At 45.7% G+C, this 15,489-nt stretch overlaps 1 protein-coding gene across 10 annotated transcripts in view; it reads left to right on the top strand.

Moving 5' to 3' along the window:
* Positions 1-1,418: 1,418 nt before the first annotated feature.
* Positions 1,419-15,489, top strand: part of YTHDC1 (YTH N6-methyladenosine RNA binding protein C1) — a 308,657-nt gene continuing 294,586 nt past the window's right edge. For 2 of the 10 annotated variants that reach the window (XM_069235911.1, XM_069235928.1), the window contains exons 1-2: positions 1,450-1,733; positions 3,351-3,419. In XM_069235911.1, the coding sequence (XP_069092012.1) occupies positions 1,706-1,733; positions 3,351-3,419 (97 nt within the window). In that variant the 5' untranslated portion in view covers positions 1,450-1,705. Of the gene's footprint in view, positions 1,734-3,350; positions 3,420-15,489 lie in introns of those variants that run through there. The other 8 variants (XM_069235969.1, XM_069235984.1, XM_069235934.1 and 5 more) reach the window with 6 other exon arrangements.

A 15,489-nucleotide genomic window follows, 5' to 3' on the forward strand; every position in this document is an offset into this window, starting at 1 on the left:
TCCTAGGGCCCCCAAAGGGCCAAACCGTCGCTCTGCTGCCAGAACTGTTAATGCGTCCCTTTATGACTAATTTATTCACTCTGGGACTCGTTTTAGGCCAATTAATCTTTCGACCCTGATTGAAGACACCTTAAGACGAGATAGCTATTCAACATGTCAATCAATATGTCAATAACGTCATCAATATTTACCATAACAAGACAATTCACTTTAGTTATAGATATTTCATAAGACTCAGGACACCACCATGACCTTTCAGTCATGAATAACCACACCAGTTTAGTACGATTTTGTGATATTTATTCCCTATTGATACAATTCTACTAGCAAGTTTATTAATCTCAAAACCAAGAAGCACATTAGCATAGTCACAATATGGCAACTCTGATAGGAATTCATCAAAGCAAGGATCACAAATATTAGAACATAGCACGACGTCAACATAGATCAATCTCAGCAGAGTAACGTTAGCGCATTATTCAACAAAGCATAGATTCAGTCATTTGTCTATTTGCGTCTGATTAATGAACCCCTCAACTAACCTCGAATTAGCATTGGCATGTTGGGCTTCATGCAAAACAATTTAGCAACATCAATTTGGAAAACCTCTAACTAAGGTCTCTTTAAAAAGAAGCAGTTGGTACCTAGAACGGAAAAGCAAACAGACAATCACAATTTCATTGTCATATAGTTACCCTCCGTATTGGGTCAGAAGAAAAAACACATTTAATATGAAACCAGGCAGCTAGGCCTCGACTCATGCTAAGGCCTAATGATTTACTAGCAGAACTTTAGCATATAACCTTTTACATTAGTGCAAAATCATACTTTAATATAACATTTCATCATTATTAGTCAGTTGCATTAGTCCCTGTATATATTGACAGCCACTCCCAGTGGGCACATTTCGAGCACGCGTTTAGTAAAATACATTAATACATTTTCTAGGCAGCATGATTACGCATTAGTTCATAAACATTTCATGTTAATATTGATTATATAAGCTACGCTCTCTCAGTGTCAACTTGGCAAAAACACTTTGTCGTCACTAGCTCTCGTACAATAGACACCTACTGGTTCTACCAATGCTTGCTGTACCGGCCGAGACATTAAACTACCGATCCTGCTGCTACAAAACATGAGAATTGCGCTTGAGAATGCACAATACAGTAATGTGGCGGGGTGAAAACCGTGCGATCTTTGGTCATGTTTCTAAGGCACTCCACGTGGCGACTGATTATTTACTTCCAATTGTAAGGGGCCCAGATAGATGTCCAGGAAAGCTGCATTATAGCGAGAAAAAAAAAGAGACAGGGAGGGGCAAAAATAACATAACAAGATTCTAGTGGAAACAGCGGAAGGCATACCACAGAGGATTAAAACAACCCTCGCGGTGCATGCCGGGATCGTGGCGCTGTGCAGAACAGATAAAGAACCGGAGGGGCGCGCGCCGCCATCTTAGGAACTCACTATTCAGGAGCAGCGGCTACGGCGCTTCCGTGTCTGCGAGGCCGAGAAGAGGGACCGACCGTTCCGGACCATCCGTACGCGCTCCCCGCCCACCTCTTCTCCGGCGCGGCACTGCCCGAGCGCCGCCACGGCAGGGGAGCGAGAAACCCGCGTCCGGAAGCGCGGGGGCGAGCCCTTTACTTCTGCGAGCGGCGGCCGGGAGAGGCGCAGGGAACGTGGGGGAGGCCGGGAGAGGATGGCCGACGACAGCAGGGATGAGAAGGGTGAGAGGGAGTTCACGGGGTCCTCTAAGAAAATATGACTTTACATAGCATCCCTTCACCACTGCATTGAGCCATTGCACTGTGGCCACAGAGCCCATACCAGGACCGCCATCCCCAGTACTTCCCTATGGCGGCATCACTTAATATATCCGGATGCCGTTTCTTAGCAGCACCTCATCACAGCACGCCAGACTCTGCCCTTATAACCCATGCACTCATCGTCCTTTTTATTCTCCAAGGGAGATAAGGTCGAGCGGTACTGGAGGATGATGTGCTATAAATAAAGGTGAAATATAGTAGGGAGGTGGTGCCATTGAATTTCATGAGAAAAATGTACTTAGGAGAGTGAAGGAGTCCACGGACACCGTCACTCAAAACGATGGCGAGCTAGGATGAATCGCTCCCACACCACATCGTCCCAACTAGTATTACGCTGTCACGGCACCCCTCCCCTTGTTTATTAAGAACGTAGGGCCGACGGATGATGCGAAGAAAAACATTTGTGCAGATTTGATCCATTGGGATTCACTAGACGCAGGTGCATTCCTAGCGTTTTTTGTTTGCAACAAATGTATGCAGTCTAGCTCCCCCCACCTCCGTCCATGCAACGCACTTGTATTTTAGCCATTCCTTTGTATTTTGTTTGGGGTTTGGAGAGTTTGTTTCTAAATACGGCATTTGTTGTGCTGCTTGGCGAGTGACTTCAACTCTTCCTGAATATATTTTCTCACAATCACATAAAATATTTTTCACGTGACCATTCCTAACTCCCCTGTGTTCTCACTGCTAGGTGCTCCAGGCGTTTAGTCCTTTGCAGACATCAACTGTAGTTTTCTCACCATTTAACACCCAAATATGTTTTAAAGCGTGTCGTTGTTATTCGACATTTGCCTTAATGCACAAAAATCTTTCAGATTACCCAAGTCGAACTAAAATATTTTACATTGTGCAGTGTAAGACTCATGCAACCAAAAGCCTCGCAATTTCCTATACCTTGTCCCCAACTGTGCTTTTAAGTAAGTACTTGGGTAACTAGGAGGATACACGTATCCTCCAGTGAGTATGACCTCTGCTCTGAATAGGAACATTTGAAACGAAAACTGTTCCGAATATTCTGTTGTGGGAATGGGTGGGTGAGTAGCCCGTATCTCGGTTTTCGTTATAGAAAACATTGACATTTTGGAACGTAACTGAAACACTCTTCATGCAAAGCCCATTTGACTAGGTCGCCTTAGTGTTTCCTGGTTGAAGGGATTTTTGCATCGTGTATTGGGATAACAGGCTGCATTGGTTTCTTGGCCAAATTGTTGGTTGGGCACACGATTTACTTTGTATTTAAAGCACACCACGTAAAATTGTTGTTCTGCCGAAAACTGTTGCTCGACACATATTAATCCCATACTGTATCTTTTTCTCTAGTAGCCCGTACGTAGAAACTTTATCACTGACAATCTCTCGTTATGAGAAAACTCCTCTATCTTTTAAACCCCGTTAGATCCATTCAATCTTCCTATCTAGAGTCACCAAACAAGTCATAATTGGCAACATTATTACAGAAAAGCTGCATTCCAGCCACAAAATCAGATTAACCCACAAAACCTTCTCTGCTCATATCAGGCAGGTTACCGACAGAGATGCGGATGGCCTTGCAGGTGCTGGATGACGCCCTTCGCTTCGCAAAGGAAGGTAACATCTGCCTTCTGGCTTTTTCTTGGTGTATCAGCGGCATTTGATAACGTCGGCCGTAAGTCACTACTTGCCAGTTAGGCCATTATAATTGGTTAATTCAGAGAACTACTGCACTGGCTTTCGTTTCTCTCCTTGGAAAGATCTCAATTTATATTAATTGAAACCATGAGCCCCCTCCCTGCCCCTTACTTGCGGGATTCTTAAAGGTAACACCATATCACCAGTGCTATTTAACCCGTGCAAGAAGTTTTTGTGAGCTTTATCCTCACTGTGTTGTAGTTCACTGTTTGTGTGAATTACTCCTGTCATTGATTGCCACTCTGCAGTCCTGCATCACAGTAATGCACCAGTGGATGTCCTCTGCTGTTTATATAAATTATAGTCCTTGAAAACCAGAGTTCCCTCCCTTACCCTTTCGTGGCTTTTTCGCGCTACTTAACTAGGAAGTGCTCCTATGCCACTCTAAATCCCAACCTCAGTGTCCAAAGCGGTATAATCAAGGTGCACTATATCTGCTTTTTTTACGAACAATCCCAATAACGACCAAGGTATTCATACCACATAATACGTTTTATTTGCCATTTCACACAGTAGTGCTTCCAGAGGCAATAATGGCACCAGTACTACCATCTGGTTGTCTCAGTTCATTTGCTACTATTTTGCTAAAATGGAAGCACACTTCATTGACGTTTAGAATAAGACATCTGGCAGCATAATCCCTTGGTTGGCCACATGCTTCTCCCACTGCTAACAGAGGGTAATCATATATACAAAATATGCTACTCCACATCCACACTGCTCCGAATGCATGTAAGAAAGTCTGAAAACTGCAATTGCATCCATATTTACCAAAAGCAAATATGTTAGTAAAAATGAAAGAAAAAAAAGCAAAGCAAGCACGCCTATTAACCCCCTGATTCCTAGAACTCTTATTTACAATTAAGTGTGGGTTGGAGGCACCCTTTCCCAGGCCGTATGTGCTAGGGTGTCACGGAGCATGCCTCTTCCCTGATGGAGGAACAAGCTCATTTGAAATTGGCTGAAATACTCGGCACTCCCCTCTTCTGGACCAGTAGAGGGAAGAGAGTGGAGTAAGGAGTGTTTCTGGATCAGTAGCAAAAGCAGAATGTCCTACATTGCGTTCTGGGGCGGATGAGCCGTGGATTCTTGATATGTATATAAATGTTTACAGATAGATTTGATATAGATTGGGATCTATACAAAGGGAATTAAGCTGTTCTAAACTAAGTTGTGATGCACATTAAAATAAAGATAAAATGTACTGCGTTCTGAGATTTTGCTTTTGTAGAAATTCTGATTTGAACGTTTAACCTTTACCCCGTGTGCTCTGCCATGAGTGCCAACCTTAACAATATCACTACTCCCATAAAATATTCCTGACATTAAAGACAGTAAGTTGAGTTCCAGCCTGCCAATTTGTCTACTTATATTGGAATAAAAACTGTTCGACGGTTGGTGCAGTTGCATGCCTTTTATCACTGTTATTGCCCATGAACTCACCTTTTCTCTCTAATTGTTTAGCGCAAAGTTGTTGCCAGGATAAGTTGTTGAATTGTACTTACGGAATTAGTCTGTTCGTTCTTTGCTGATTACTGCTAGTGTGCTCTTGTTGGTGTGATAACGAATATACATTGAAAAACGCATTTGATTTCAAGTTGAGAAAACTCATGACATAAGTAGTACCATCGGTGTGACCTGCCGATACTTAAATTAAAATGTGAGGAGTAGTGATGCATGCATTTTGTGTGTTTAAAATATGGAACGTAGAACTGTTGGAGTGATACTGTACTCGGTATGGTTCTGAAATCGTCGGTGGTGGCAATGAGGACGGTTTCGGTACTGAGTAAGGTTGGAAATTTACTCCTGACAAGGGCAGAAGTAGAAGTTTTTCCAGGGTTGAGAAAAAGTGGTCGGAGGAAAGTGAACTTGTAAACGCTCAATAGACTTTCGTTTGAGCAAATCTTCACCTGCATATATGCTTGTGCTAAAATACAGTTCACAAATATTTTCTAGGAGTACAAATTCCTGGTCTACTGTAACTTCTTGTGAATTCATGAAAGCCATAATTCTGCACTAATGCAAAGACATATACCATGAGTACACTTTTGTGACTTTAAGAAATGGGCCCCTGATTAGGTCTCGCATTCACTAAGACCTTCTTGTTTTTATTAAAATTCTATTTCTCTCTCTATCGGCTGGCTTTACTGTGAGTTATAGCATTCTACATTTTCACGAGAAGCATTTTGGCACACAGAGTAGTTTTGGTCAGTGCCAGGAACTGCTGTGGCAATGTGTGCTTTTGGAGACAACAAATATTTCTGCTTTTTGCCAATGTTTGTTACAATGGTGAGAGCCTGGCAGCTGCCACAACAATTAAGTTTTACAAAAGCTATGTCAAAACAAGACGGACATTGACAAAACCAAAAGATTGACCACCGATTTCGGTTCGGTTGGCTTTGCCAGTGCTTGTTTATTTTCATGTTTCCCATAATCTTGTTTAAATTGGTTACACTGATTTTCTATTATGAATATTTTTTGCCAATACTAGAATGCATCATAATATTTTCTATGGTGCTTCAAAGAAATGACATTTAAAATTTCACAGTAATTTAGCTAAACATTTTTTTCCTAGTTGTATTGTTTTTCTGAACATTTTATTTTCAAAGCAAAGAATCATCAGTCCTTCTTACAAGCTTCTGCAAACATTTGCATCTAATCCGAGAGCAATATGGGAGTATTATCCATAGCCTCATCTTAAGATTTCCTTGTGTACACACTTTTTTTTTACCAGAACTACTGTTAGTGCAGTCCAAGCTCACATTTAATGAAGCGCTCACCCCAGTAATAAAGGCTTTGCATTAATGACTTATAAATACAATCATTAACTCAGATACACAAATATTACCCCTACTGCAGAAAGTTCCCTATTCCCTGTAAACTGGCAGAGGCCAAGTCCAGTCCTCCCCATTCTAGTCCAGTGAATCCAATCTACCCCACTCCAGTCCACCACACTTTGGACCCCACTCTAGTCCAGTCCACCTCACTCTAGTCCTGTCCATGTTATGTTGGAGGAATGTGTAGAGTGCCTGCTTACCCATTTGGAGTATCCCTGCGCTAAGGTCCACTTATCATCCACAGAAGAAACCTAAAATAGGCTATAGTAGCCTGAAAGAGACGGTTTTTAGCTTTTTCTGGAAAACTGTCTCCTTGCTTTCCCGTCCGAGCTCAGAAGGCATTCATGGTTTTTACCACTCTCGGAAATACTGCCAGGGCCGCTGTGGAGGACCTCAGGTTCCGAACTGGGTAGTACTATGACACTGTGGTACAAAGATATTGGGTACTATTACTCTGCCATATTTTATGACAGAAACAGAGCGCCTTAAAAGCCACTCTCTTCTATATCGGGAGTCCGTGAAGGGACCTAAGGGCCTATCCCATAGAGGAGAATTTTCGAAGTCCAAGTAGCAGACGTGCTGCGGCATTCACCACTCTTTGGAGTTTGAGGAGTCTGCCCCTGATAATTCCAAGGAAGAGAACATTACAGCAATCTAATCTAGATGCAGTGAGGGCCTTTACCACTGTTTTCCTTGTGTCAAATGGCAGGAGATGTAAGATCTTCCGGAGCATCTTTCGAATGTAAAAACAAGTGCCTGCCAAACTGGAAACCTATGTTTCAAAATTCAGTTGGGAATCAAACCAGTTGCCAAGATTTTTCTCTGCAGCCTTAGTCGAAGGTACTGTGCCTGGGGCATCCAACCATCATGCAAAAGACCATATTGAAGGTTGTTTACCAATTACTACCACTTCAGTTTTCCCAGCACTTAGTTTAAGGCAGCTTTGTTCCATCCAGTTTGCCAGGCTGGCTAGATGTGACTTAAAGCGCTCAGCAGAGGACCCCTGATTCTGAGAGAGGGTGATGTTCAATTGGGTGTCACCTGCATAGGACTCCACTTTGATAACACCCCATTATTCAAACTACTCTGCTGGAAGACACATATATAAGTTAAAAAGTATAGGACTCAAGGTCAAGCCGTGGGGCACTCCTTGTTTTAACAGGAAGATCTTCGCACTAGCTTTCTGCATCAAAGAGTGGCTGGGAAGAAAAGAAGCAATCCACCTTAAGGTTAAACAGCTAATGTCAACTGCTCATAACCACTCCAGCAATATACCGTGGGACATGCTGTCAAAAGCTGCACTTAGGTATAACATTACTATGTAACCGTTTCCCTCTCGTCCAGATGTGCCTCATGAATCAAAGTCTAATAACAGTCCAGGTTCAGTGCTGTGGAGTTAACAAAAGCGTGACTAGAACGTTGTTGGTCTCAGTGCATTGCAACAGTTTCTGATACTTTTGTAACAAAAGGTAGCAGCGAGATAGGCCTCAAATTTTCTGTTTTGCTAGGATCAAGCAAGGTTTTTTTGTTTTTTTAACAAGAGGGATATGTAAGGAAATGCCTCCTTGGCATGGTTGCCCCCTGACTTTTTGCCTTTGCTGATGCTATGTTTAAAATTGAAAGTGTGCTGAGGCCTGCTAACCAGGCCCCAGCACCAGTGTTCTTTCCCTAACCTGTACTTTTGTATCCACAATTGGCAGACCCTGGCATCCAGATAAGTCCCTTGTAACTGGTACTTCTAGTACCAAGGGCCCTGATGCCAAGGAAGGTCTCTAAGGGCTGCAGCATGTCTTATGCCACCCTGGAGACCTCTCACTCAGCACAGACACACTGCTTGCCAGCTTGTGTGTGCTAGTGAGAACAAAACAAGTAAGTCGACATGGCACTCCCCTCAGGGTGCCATGCCAGCCTCTCACTGCCTATGCAAGTATAGGTCAGTCACCCCTCTAGCAGGCCTTACAGCCCTAAGGCAGGGTGCACTATACCATAGGTGAGGGTACCAGTGCATGAGCATGGTACCCCTACAGTGTCTAAACAAAACCTTAGACATTGTAAGTGCAGGGTAGCCATAAGAGTATATGGTCTGGGAGTCTGTTTTACACGAACTCCACAGCACCATAATGGCTACACTGAAAACTGGGAAGTTTGGTATCAAACTTCTCAGCACAATAAATGCACACTGATGCCAGTGTACATTTTATTGCAAAATACACCCCAGAGGGCACCTTAGAGGTGCCCCCTGAAACTTAACCGACTGTCTGTGTAGGCTGACTAGTTCCAGCAGCCTGCCACACTAGAGACATGTTGCTGGCCCCATGGGTAGAGTGCCTTTGTCACTCTGAGGCCAGTAACAAAGCCTGCACTGGGTGGAGATGCTAACACCTCCCCCAGGCAGGAGCTGTAACAACTGGCGGTGAGCCTCAAAGGCTCACCCCTTTGTCACAGCCCAGCAGGGCACTCCAGCTTAGTGGAGTTGCCCGCCCCCTCCGGCCACGGCCCCCACTTTTGGCGGCAAGGCTGGAGGGAACAAAGAAAGCAACAAGGAGGAGTCACTGGCCAGTCAGGACAGCCCCTAAGGTGTCCTGAGCTGAGGTGACTCTAACTTTTAGAAATCCTCCATCTTGCAGATGGAGGATTCCCCCAATAGGGTTAGGATTGTGACCCCCTCCCCTTGGGAGGAGACACAAAGAGGGTGTACCCACCCTCAGGGCTAGTAGCCATTGGCTACTAACCCCCCAGACCTAAACACGCCCTTAAATTTAGTATTTAAGGGCTACCCTGAACCCTAGAAAATCAGATTCCTGCAACAAGAAGAAGAAGGACTGCCTAGCTGAAAACCCCTGCAGAGGAAGACCAGAAGACAACAACTGCCTTGGCTCCAGAAACTCACCGGCCTGTCTCCTGCCTTCCAAAGAACTCTGCTCCAGCGACGCCTTCCAAAGGGACCAGCGACCTCTGAATCCTCTGAGGACTGCCCTGCTTCGACGACGACAAGAAACTCCTGAGGACAGCGGACCTGCTTCAAAAAGACTGCAACTTTGTTTCAAGAAGCAGCTTTAAAGAACCCTGCAACTCCCCGCAAGAAGCGTGAGACTTGCAACACTGCACCCGGCGACCCCGACTCGGCTGGTGGAGAACCAACACCTCAGGGAGGACCCCCGGACTACTCTACGACTGTGAGTACCAAAACCTGTCCCCCCTGAGCCCCCACAGCGCCGCCTGCAGAGGGAATCCCGAGGCTTCCCCTGACCGCGACTCTCTGAAACCTAAGTCCGGACGCCTGGAAAAGACCCTGCACCCGCAGCCCCCAGGACCTGAAGGACCGGACTTTCACTGCAGAAGTGACCCCCAGGAGTCCCTCTCCCTTGCCCAAGTGGAGGTTTCCCCGAGGAAGCCCCCCCTTGCCTGCCTGCAGCGCTGAAGAGATCCCTTGATCTCTCATTGACTTACATTGCGAACCCGACGCTTGTTCTAACACTGCACCCGGCCGCCCCCGCGCCGCTGAGGGTGAAATTTCTGTGTGGGCTTGTGTCCCCCGGTGCCCTACAAAACCCCCCTGGTCTGCCCTCCGAAGACGCGGGTACTTACCTGCAAGCAGACCGGAACCGGGGCACCCCCTTCTCTCCATTATAGCCTATGCGTTTTGGGCACCACTTTGAACTCTGCACCTGACCGGCCCTGAGCTGCTGGTGTGGTAACTTTGGGGTTGCTCTGAACCCCCAACAGTGGGCTACCTTGGACCAAGAACTGAACCCTGTAAGTGTCTTACTTACCTAGTAAAACTAACAAAAACTTACCTCCCCCAGGAACTGTGAAAATTGCACTAAGTGTCCACTTTTGAAATAGCTATTTGTGAATAACTTGAAAAGTATACATGCAATTGAAATGATTCAAAGTTCCTAATGTACTTACCTGCAATACCTTTAAAACAAGATATTACATGTTAAATTTGAACCTGTGGTTCTTAAAATAAACTAAGAAAATATATTTTTCTATAACAAAACCTATTGGCTGGATTTGTCTCTGAGTGTGTGTACCTCATTTATTGTCTGTGTATGTACAACAAATGCTTAACACTACTCCTTGGATAAGCCTACTGCTCGACCACACTACCACAAAATAGAGCATTAGTATTATCTATTTTTACCACTATTTTACCTCTAAGGGGAACCCTTGGACTCTGTGCATGCTATTCTTTACTTTGAAATAGCACATACAGAGCCAACTTCCTACATTGGTGGATCAGCGGTGGGGTACAAGACTTTGCATTTGCTGGACTACTCAGCCAATACCTGATCACACGACAAATTCCAAAATTGTCATTAGAAATTGATTTTTGCAATTTGAAAAGTTTTCTAAATTCTTAAAAGACCTGCTAGGGCCTTGTGTTAGATCCTGTTTAGCATTTCTTTTAGAGTTTAAAAGTTTGTAAAAGTTTGAATTAGATTCTAGAACCAGTTTTAGATTCTTAAAAAGTATTCCAACTTTTAGAAGAAAATGTCTAGCACAGATGTGACTGTGGTGGAACTCGACACCACACCTTACCTCCATCTAAAGATGAGAGAGCTAAGGTCACTCTGTAAACTAAAGAAAATAGCAATGGGCCCCAAACCTACCAAAGTACAGCTCCAGGAGCTTTTGGCAGAGTTTGAAAAGGCCAACCCCTCTGAGGATGGCAACTCAGAGGATGAAGATAGTGACTTGGAGGGAAATTCCCCCCCTCCAGTCCTACTTAGGGAGAGCAGGGCTTCTCAAGCCCTGACTCCACAAATAATAGTCAGAGATGCTGGTTCCCTCACAGGAGGGACCAACAACTCTGAAATCACTGAGGATAACTCCAGTGAAGAGGACATCCAGTTAGCCAGGATGGCCAAAAGATTGGCTTTGGAAAGACAGATCCTAGCCATAGAGAGGGAAAGACAAGAGATGGGCCTAGGACCCATCAATGGTGGCAGCAACATAAATAGGGTCAGAGATTCTCCTGACATGTTGAAAATCCCTAAAGGGATTGTAACTAAATATGAAGATGGTGATGACATCACCAAATGGTTCACAGCTTTTGAGAGGGCTTGTGTAACCAGAAAAGTGAACAGATCTCACTGGGGTGCTCTCCTTTGGGAAATGTTCACAGGAAAGTGTAGGGATAGACTCCTAACACTCTCTGGAAAAGATGCAGAATCTTATGACCTCATGAAGGGTACCCTGATTGAGGGCTTTGGATTCTCCACTGAGGAGTATAGGATTAGATTCAGGGGGGCTCAAAAATCCTCGAGCCAGACCTGGGTTGACTTTGTAGACTACTCAGTAAAAACACTAGATGGTTGGATTCAAGGCAGTGGTGTAAGTAATTATGATGGGCTGTACAATTTATTTGTGAAAGAACACCTGTTAAGTAATTGTTTCAATGACAAACTGCATCAGCATCTGGTAGACGTAGGACCAATTTCTCCCCAAGAATTGGGAAAGAAGGCGGACCATTGGGTCAAGACTAGGGTGTCCAAAACTTCCACAGGGGGTGACCAAAAGAAAGGGGTCACAAAACCTCCCCAGGGGAAGGGTGGTGAGACAGCCAAAAATAAAAATAGTAAAGAGTCTTCTACAGGCCCCCAAAAACCTGCACAGGAGGGTGGGCCCAGAGCCTCTTCACAAACCAATCCTGGGTACAAGGGTAAAAACTTTGATCCCAAAAAGGCCTGGTGTCGAAACTGTAGTCAGTCTGGACACCAAACTGGAGACAAGGCCTGTCCCAAGAAAAGTTCCACTCCAAACTCCAATCCAGGTAACACTGGAATGGCTAGTCTCCAAGTGGGATCAACAGTGTGCCCAGAGCAAATCAGGGTCCACACTGAAGCTACTCTAGTCTCTGAGGGTGGGGTGGATTTAGCCACACTAGCTGCCTGGCCGCCTAACATGCAAAAATACAGGCAGCAGCTCTTTATTAATGGGACAAGTGTAGAGGGCCTGAGGGATACAGGTGCCAGTGTCACCATGGTGACAGAGAAACTGGTTTCCCCTGGCCAATACCTGACTGGAAAAACTTATACAGTCACCAACGCTGACAATCAGACTAAAGCACATCCCATGGCAATGGTAACTTTAGAATGGGGAGGGGTCAATGGCCTGAAACAGGTGGTGGTCTCCTCAAACATCCCAGTAGCCTGTCTGCTTGGAAATGACCTGGAGTCCTCAGCATGGGCTGAGGTAGAACTAAAAACCCATGCAGCCATGCTGGGTATCCCTGAACTGGTGTGTGTAAAAACAAGAGCACAATGCAAGGCACAGGGTGAAAAAGTAGAGCTGGAGTCTGGAAAAATGGCCCAGCCTACCAAGAGAAAAGGAAAGTCAGTTGGGAAACCAACTGCAACACAGTCAGAAAAAGAGAACCTCTCTTCTCAGGAAGAAGTTCTGCCCTCTGAGGGAACTGAGCCTTTGGAGCTTGAACCTTATCAGGTTGAGCTCTTAGGCCCAGGGGGACCCTCAAGGGAGGAGCTGTGTAAGGGACAAGAAACCTGTCCCTCTCTTGAAGGCCTTAGGCAGCAAGCTGCTGAAGAGTCCAAGGGCAAGAAAAATGGAACACATAGGGTCTATTGGGAAGATGGACTCCTGTACACTGAGGCCAGAGACACCAAACCTGGTGCCACTAGGAGAGTGGTAGTGCCTCAGTCGTTCAGAGAGTTTATTCTGACCTTAGCCCATGATATTCCCCTGGCTGGGCATTTGGGACAAACCAAGACGTGGGAGAGGTTAGTCAACCACTTCTACTGGCCCAATATGTCCCAGAAGGTTAAGGAGTTTTGCCTCTCCTGCCCCACCTGTCAATCCAGTGGTAAGACAGGTGGGCACCCAAAGGCCCCCCTCATTCCACTTCCAGTGGTGGGGGTCCCCTTTGAAAGAGTGGGTGTGGACATAGTTGGTCCACTGGAACCTCCCACAGCCTCAGGAAATATGTACATCCTAGTAGTAGTGGATCATGCTACTAGGTATCCTGAAGCTATTCCCCTTAGGTCGACTACTGCCCCTGCAGTAGCCAAGGCCCTCATTGGTATCTTTACCAGAGTGGGTTTCCCTAAGGAGGTGGTGTCTGACAGAGGTACCAACTTCATGTCAGCATACCTAAAACACATGTGGAATGAGTGTGGAGTGACTTACAAATTCACTACACCATACCATCCACAAACTAATGGCTTAGTTGAGAGATTCAACAAGACATTAAAAGGCATGATCATGGGGCTCCCAGAAAAACTCAAAAGGAGATGGGATGTCCTCTTGCCATGTCTGCTTTTTGCTTACAGAGAGGTGCCACAGAAGGGAGTAGGATTCTCACCCTTTGAACTTCTGTTTGGTCACCCTGTAAGGGGACCACTTGCTCTTGTTAAAGAAGGCTGGGAGAGACCTCTCCATGAGCCTAAACAAGACATAGTGGACTATGTACTTGGCCTTCGCTCTAGAATGGCAGAGTACATGGAAAAGGCAACCAAAAACCTTGAGGCCAGCCAACAGCTCCAGAAGTTTTGGTATGACCAAAAGGCTGCAATGGTTGAGTTCCAACCAGGGCAGAAAGTCTGGGTTCTGGAGCCTGTGGCTCCCAGGGCACTTCAGGACAAATGGAGTGGCCCTTACCCAGTGCTAGAAAGGAAGAGTCAGGTTACCTACCTGGTGGACCTGGGCACAAGCAGGAGCCCCAAGAGGGTGATCCATGTGAACCGCCTTAAGCTCTTCCATGACAGGGCTGATGTAAATCTGTTGATGGTAACAGATGAGGATCAGGAGGCAGAGAGTGAACCTCTCCCTGATCTTCTGTCATCAGACCCAAAAGATGGCTCAGTAGATGGAGTGATCTACTCAGACACCCTCTCTGGCCAACAGCAAGCTGATTGTAGGAGAGTCCTACAACAGTTTCCTGAACTCTTCTCCCTAACCCCTGGTCAGACACACCTGTGTACCCATGATGTGGACACAGGAGACAGCATGCCTGTCAAAAACAAAATTTTTAGACAGTCTGACCATGTTACGGAAAGCATCAAGGTGGAAGTCCACAAGATGCTGGAATTGGGAGTAATTGAGCGCCCAGACAGCCCCTGGGCTAGCCCAGTGGTCTTAGTCCCCAAACCTCACACCAAAGATGGAAAGAAAGAGATGAGGTTTTGTGTGGACTACAGAGGGCTCAACTCTGTCACCAAGACAGATGCTCATCCCATTCCTAGAGCTGATGAGCTCATAGACAAATTAGGTGCTGCCAAATTCTTAAGTACCTTTGACTTGACAGCAGGGTACTGGCAAATAAAAATGGCACCTGGAGCAACAGAGAAAACAGCATTCTCCACACCTGATGGGCATTATCAGTTTACTGTTATGCCCTTTGGGTTAAAGAATGCCCCTGCCACCTTCCAAAGGTTGGTGAATCAAGTCCTTGCTGGTTTGGAGTCCTTTAGCACAGCTTATCTTGATGATATTGCTGTCTTTAGCTCCACCTGGCAGGATCACCTGGTCCACCTGAAGAAGGTTTTGAAGGCTCTGCAATCTGCAGGCCTCTCTATCAAGGCATCCAAATGCCAGATAGGGCAGGGAACTGTGGTTTACTTGGGCCACCTTGTAGGTGGAGGCCAAGTTCAGCCACTCCAACCCAAGATCCAGACTATTCTGGACTGGGTAGCTCCAAAAACCCAGACTCAAGTCAGGGCATTCCTTGGCTTGACTGGGTACTACAGGAGGTTTGTGAAGGGATATGGATCCATTGTGACAGCCCTCACTGAACTCACCTCCAAGAAAATGCCCAAGAAAGTGAACTGGACTGTGGAATGCCAACAGGCCTTTGACACCCTGAAACAAGCAATGTGCTCAGCACCAGTTCTAAAAGCTCCAGATTATTCTAGGCAGTTCATTGTGCAGACAGATGCCTCTGAACATGGGATAGGGGCAGTTTTGTCCCAAACAAATGATGATGGCCTTGACCAGCCTGTTGCTTTCATTAGCAGGAGGTTACTCCCCAGGGAGCAGCGTTGGAGTGCCATTGAGAGGGAGGCCTTTGCTGTGGTTTGGTCCCTGAAGAAGCTGAGACCATACCTCTTTGGGACTCACTTCCTAGTTCAAACTGACCACAGACCTCTCAAATGGCTGATGCAAATGAAAGGTGAAAATCCTAAACTGTTGAG

The sequence above is a fragment of the Pleurodeles waltl genome, chromosome 1_2 (genome assembly GCF_031143425.1).
Source record: "Pleurodeles waltl isolate 20211129_DDA chromosome 1_2, aPleWal1.hap1.20221129, whole genome shotgun sequence".
Classification (NCBI taxonomy): domain Eukaryota; kingdom Metazoa; phylum Chordata; class Amphibia; order Caudata; family Salamandridae; genus Pleurodeles; species Pleurodeles waltl.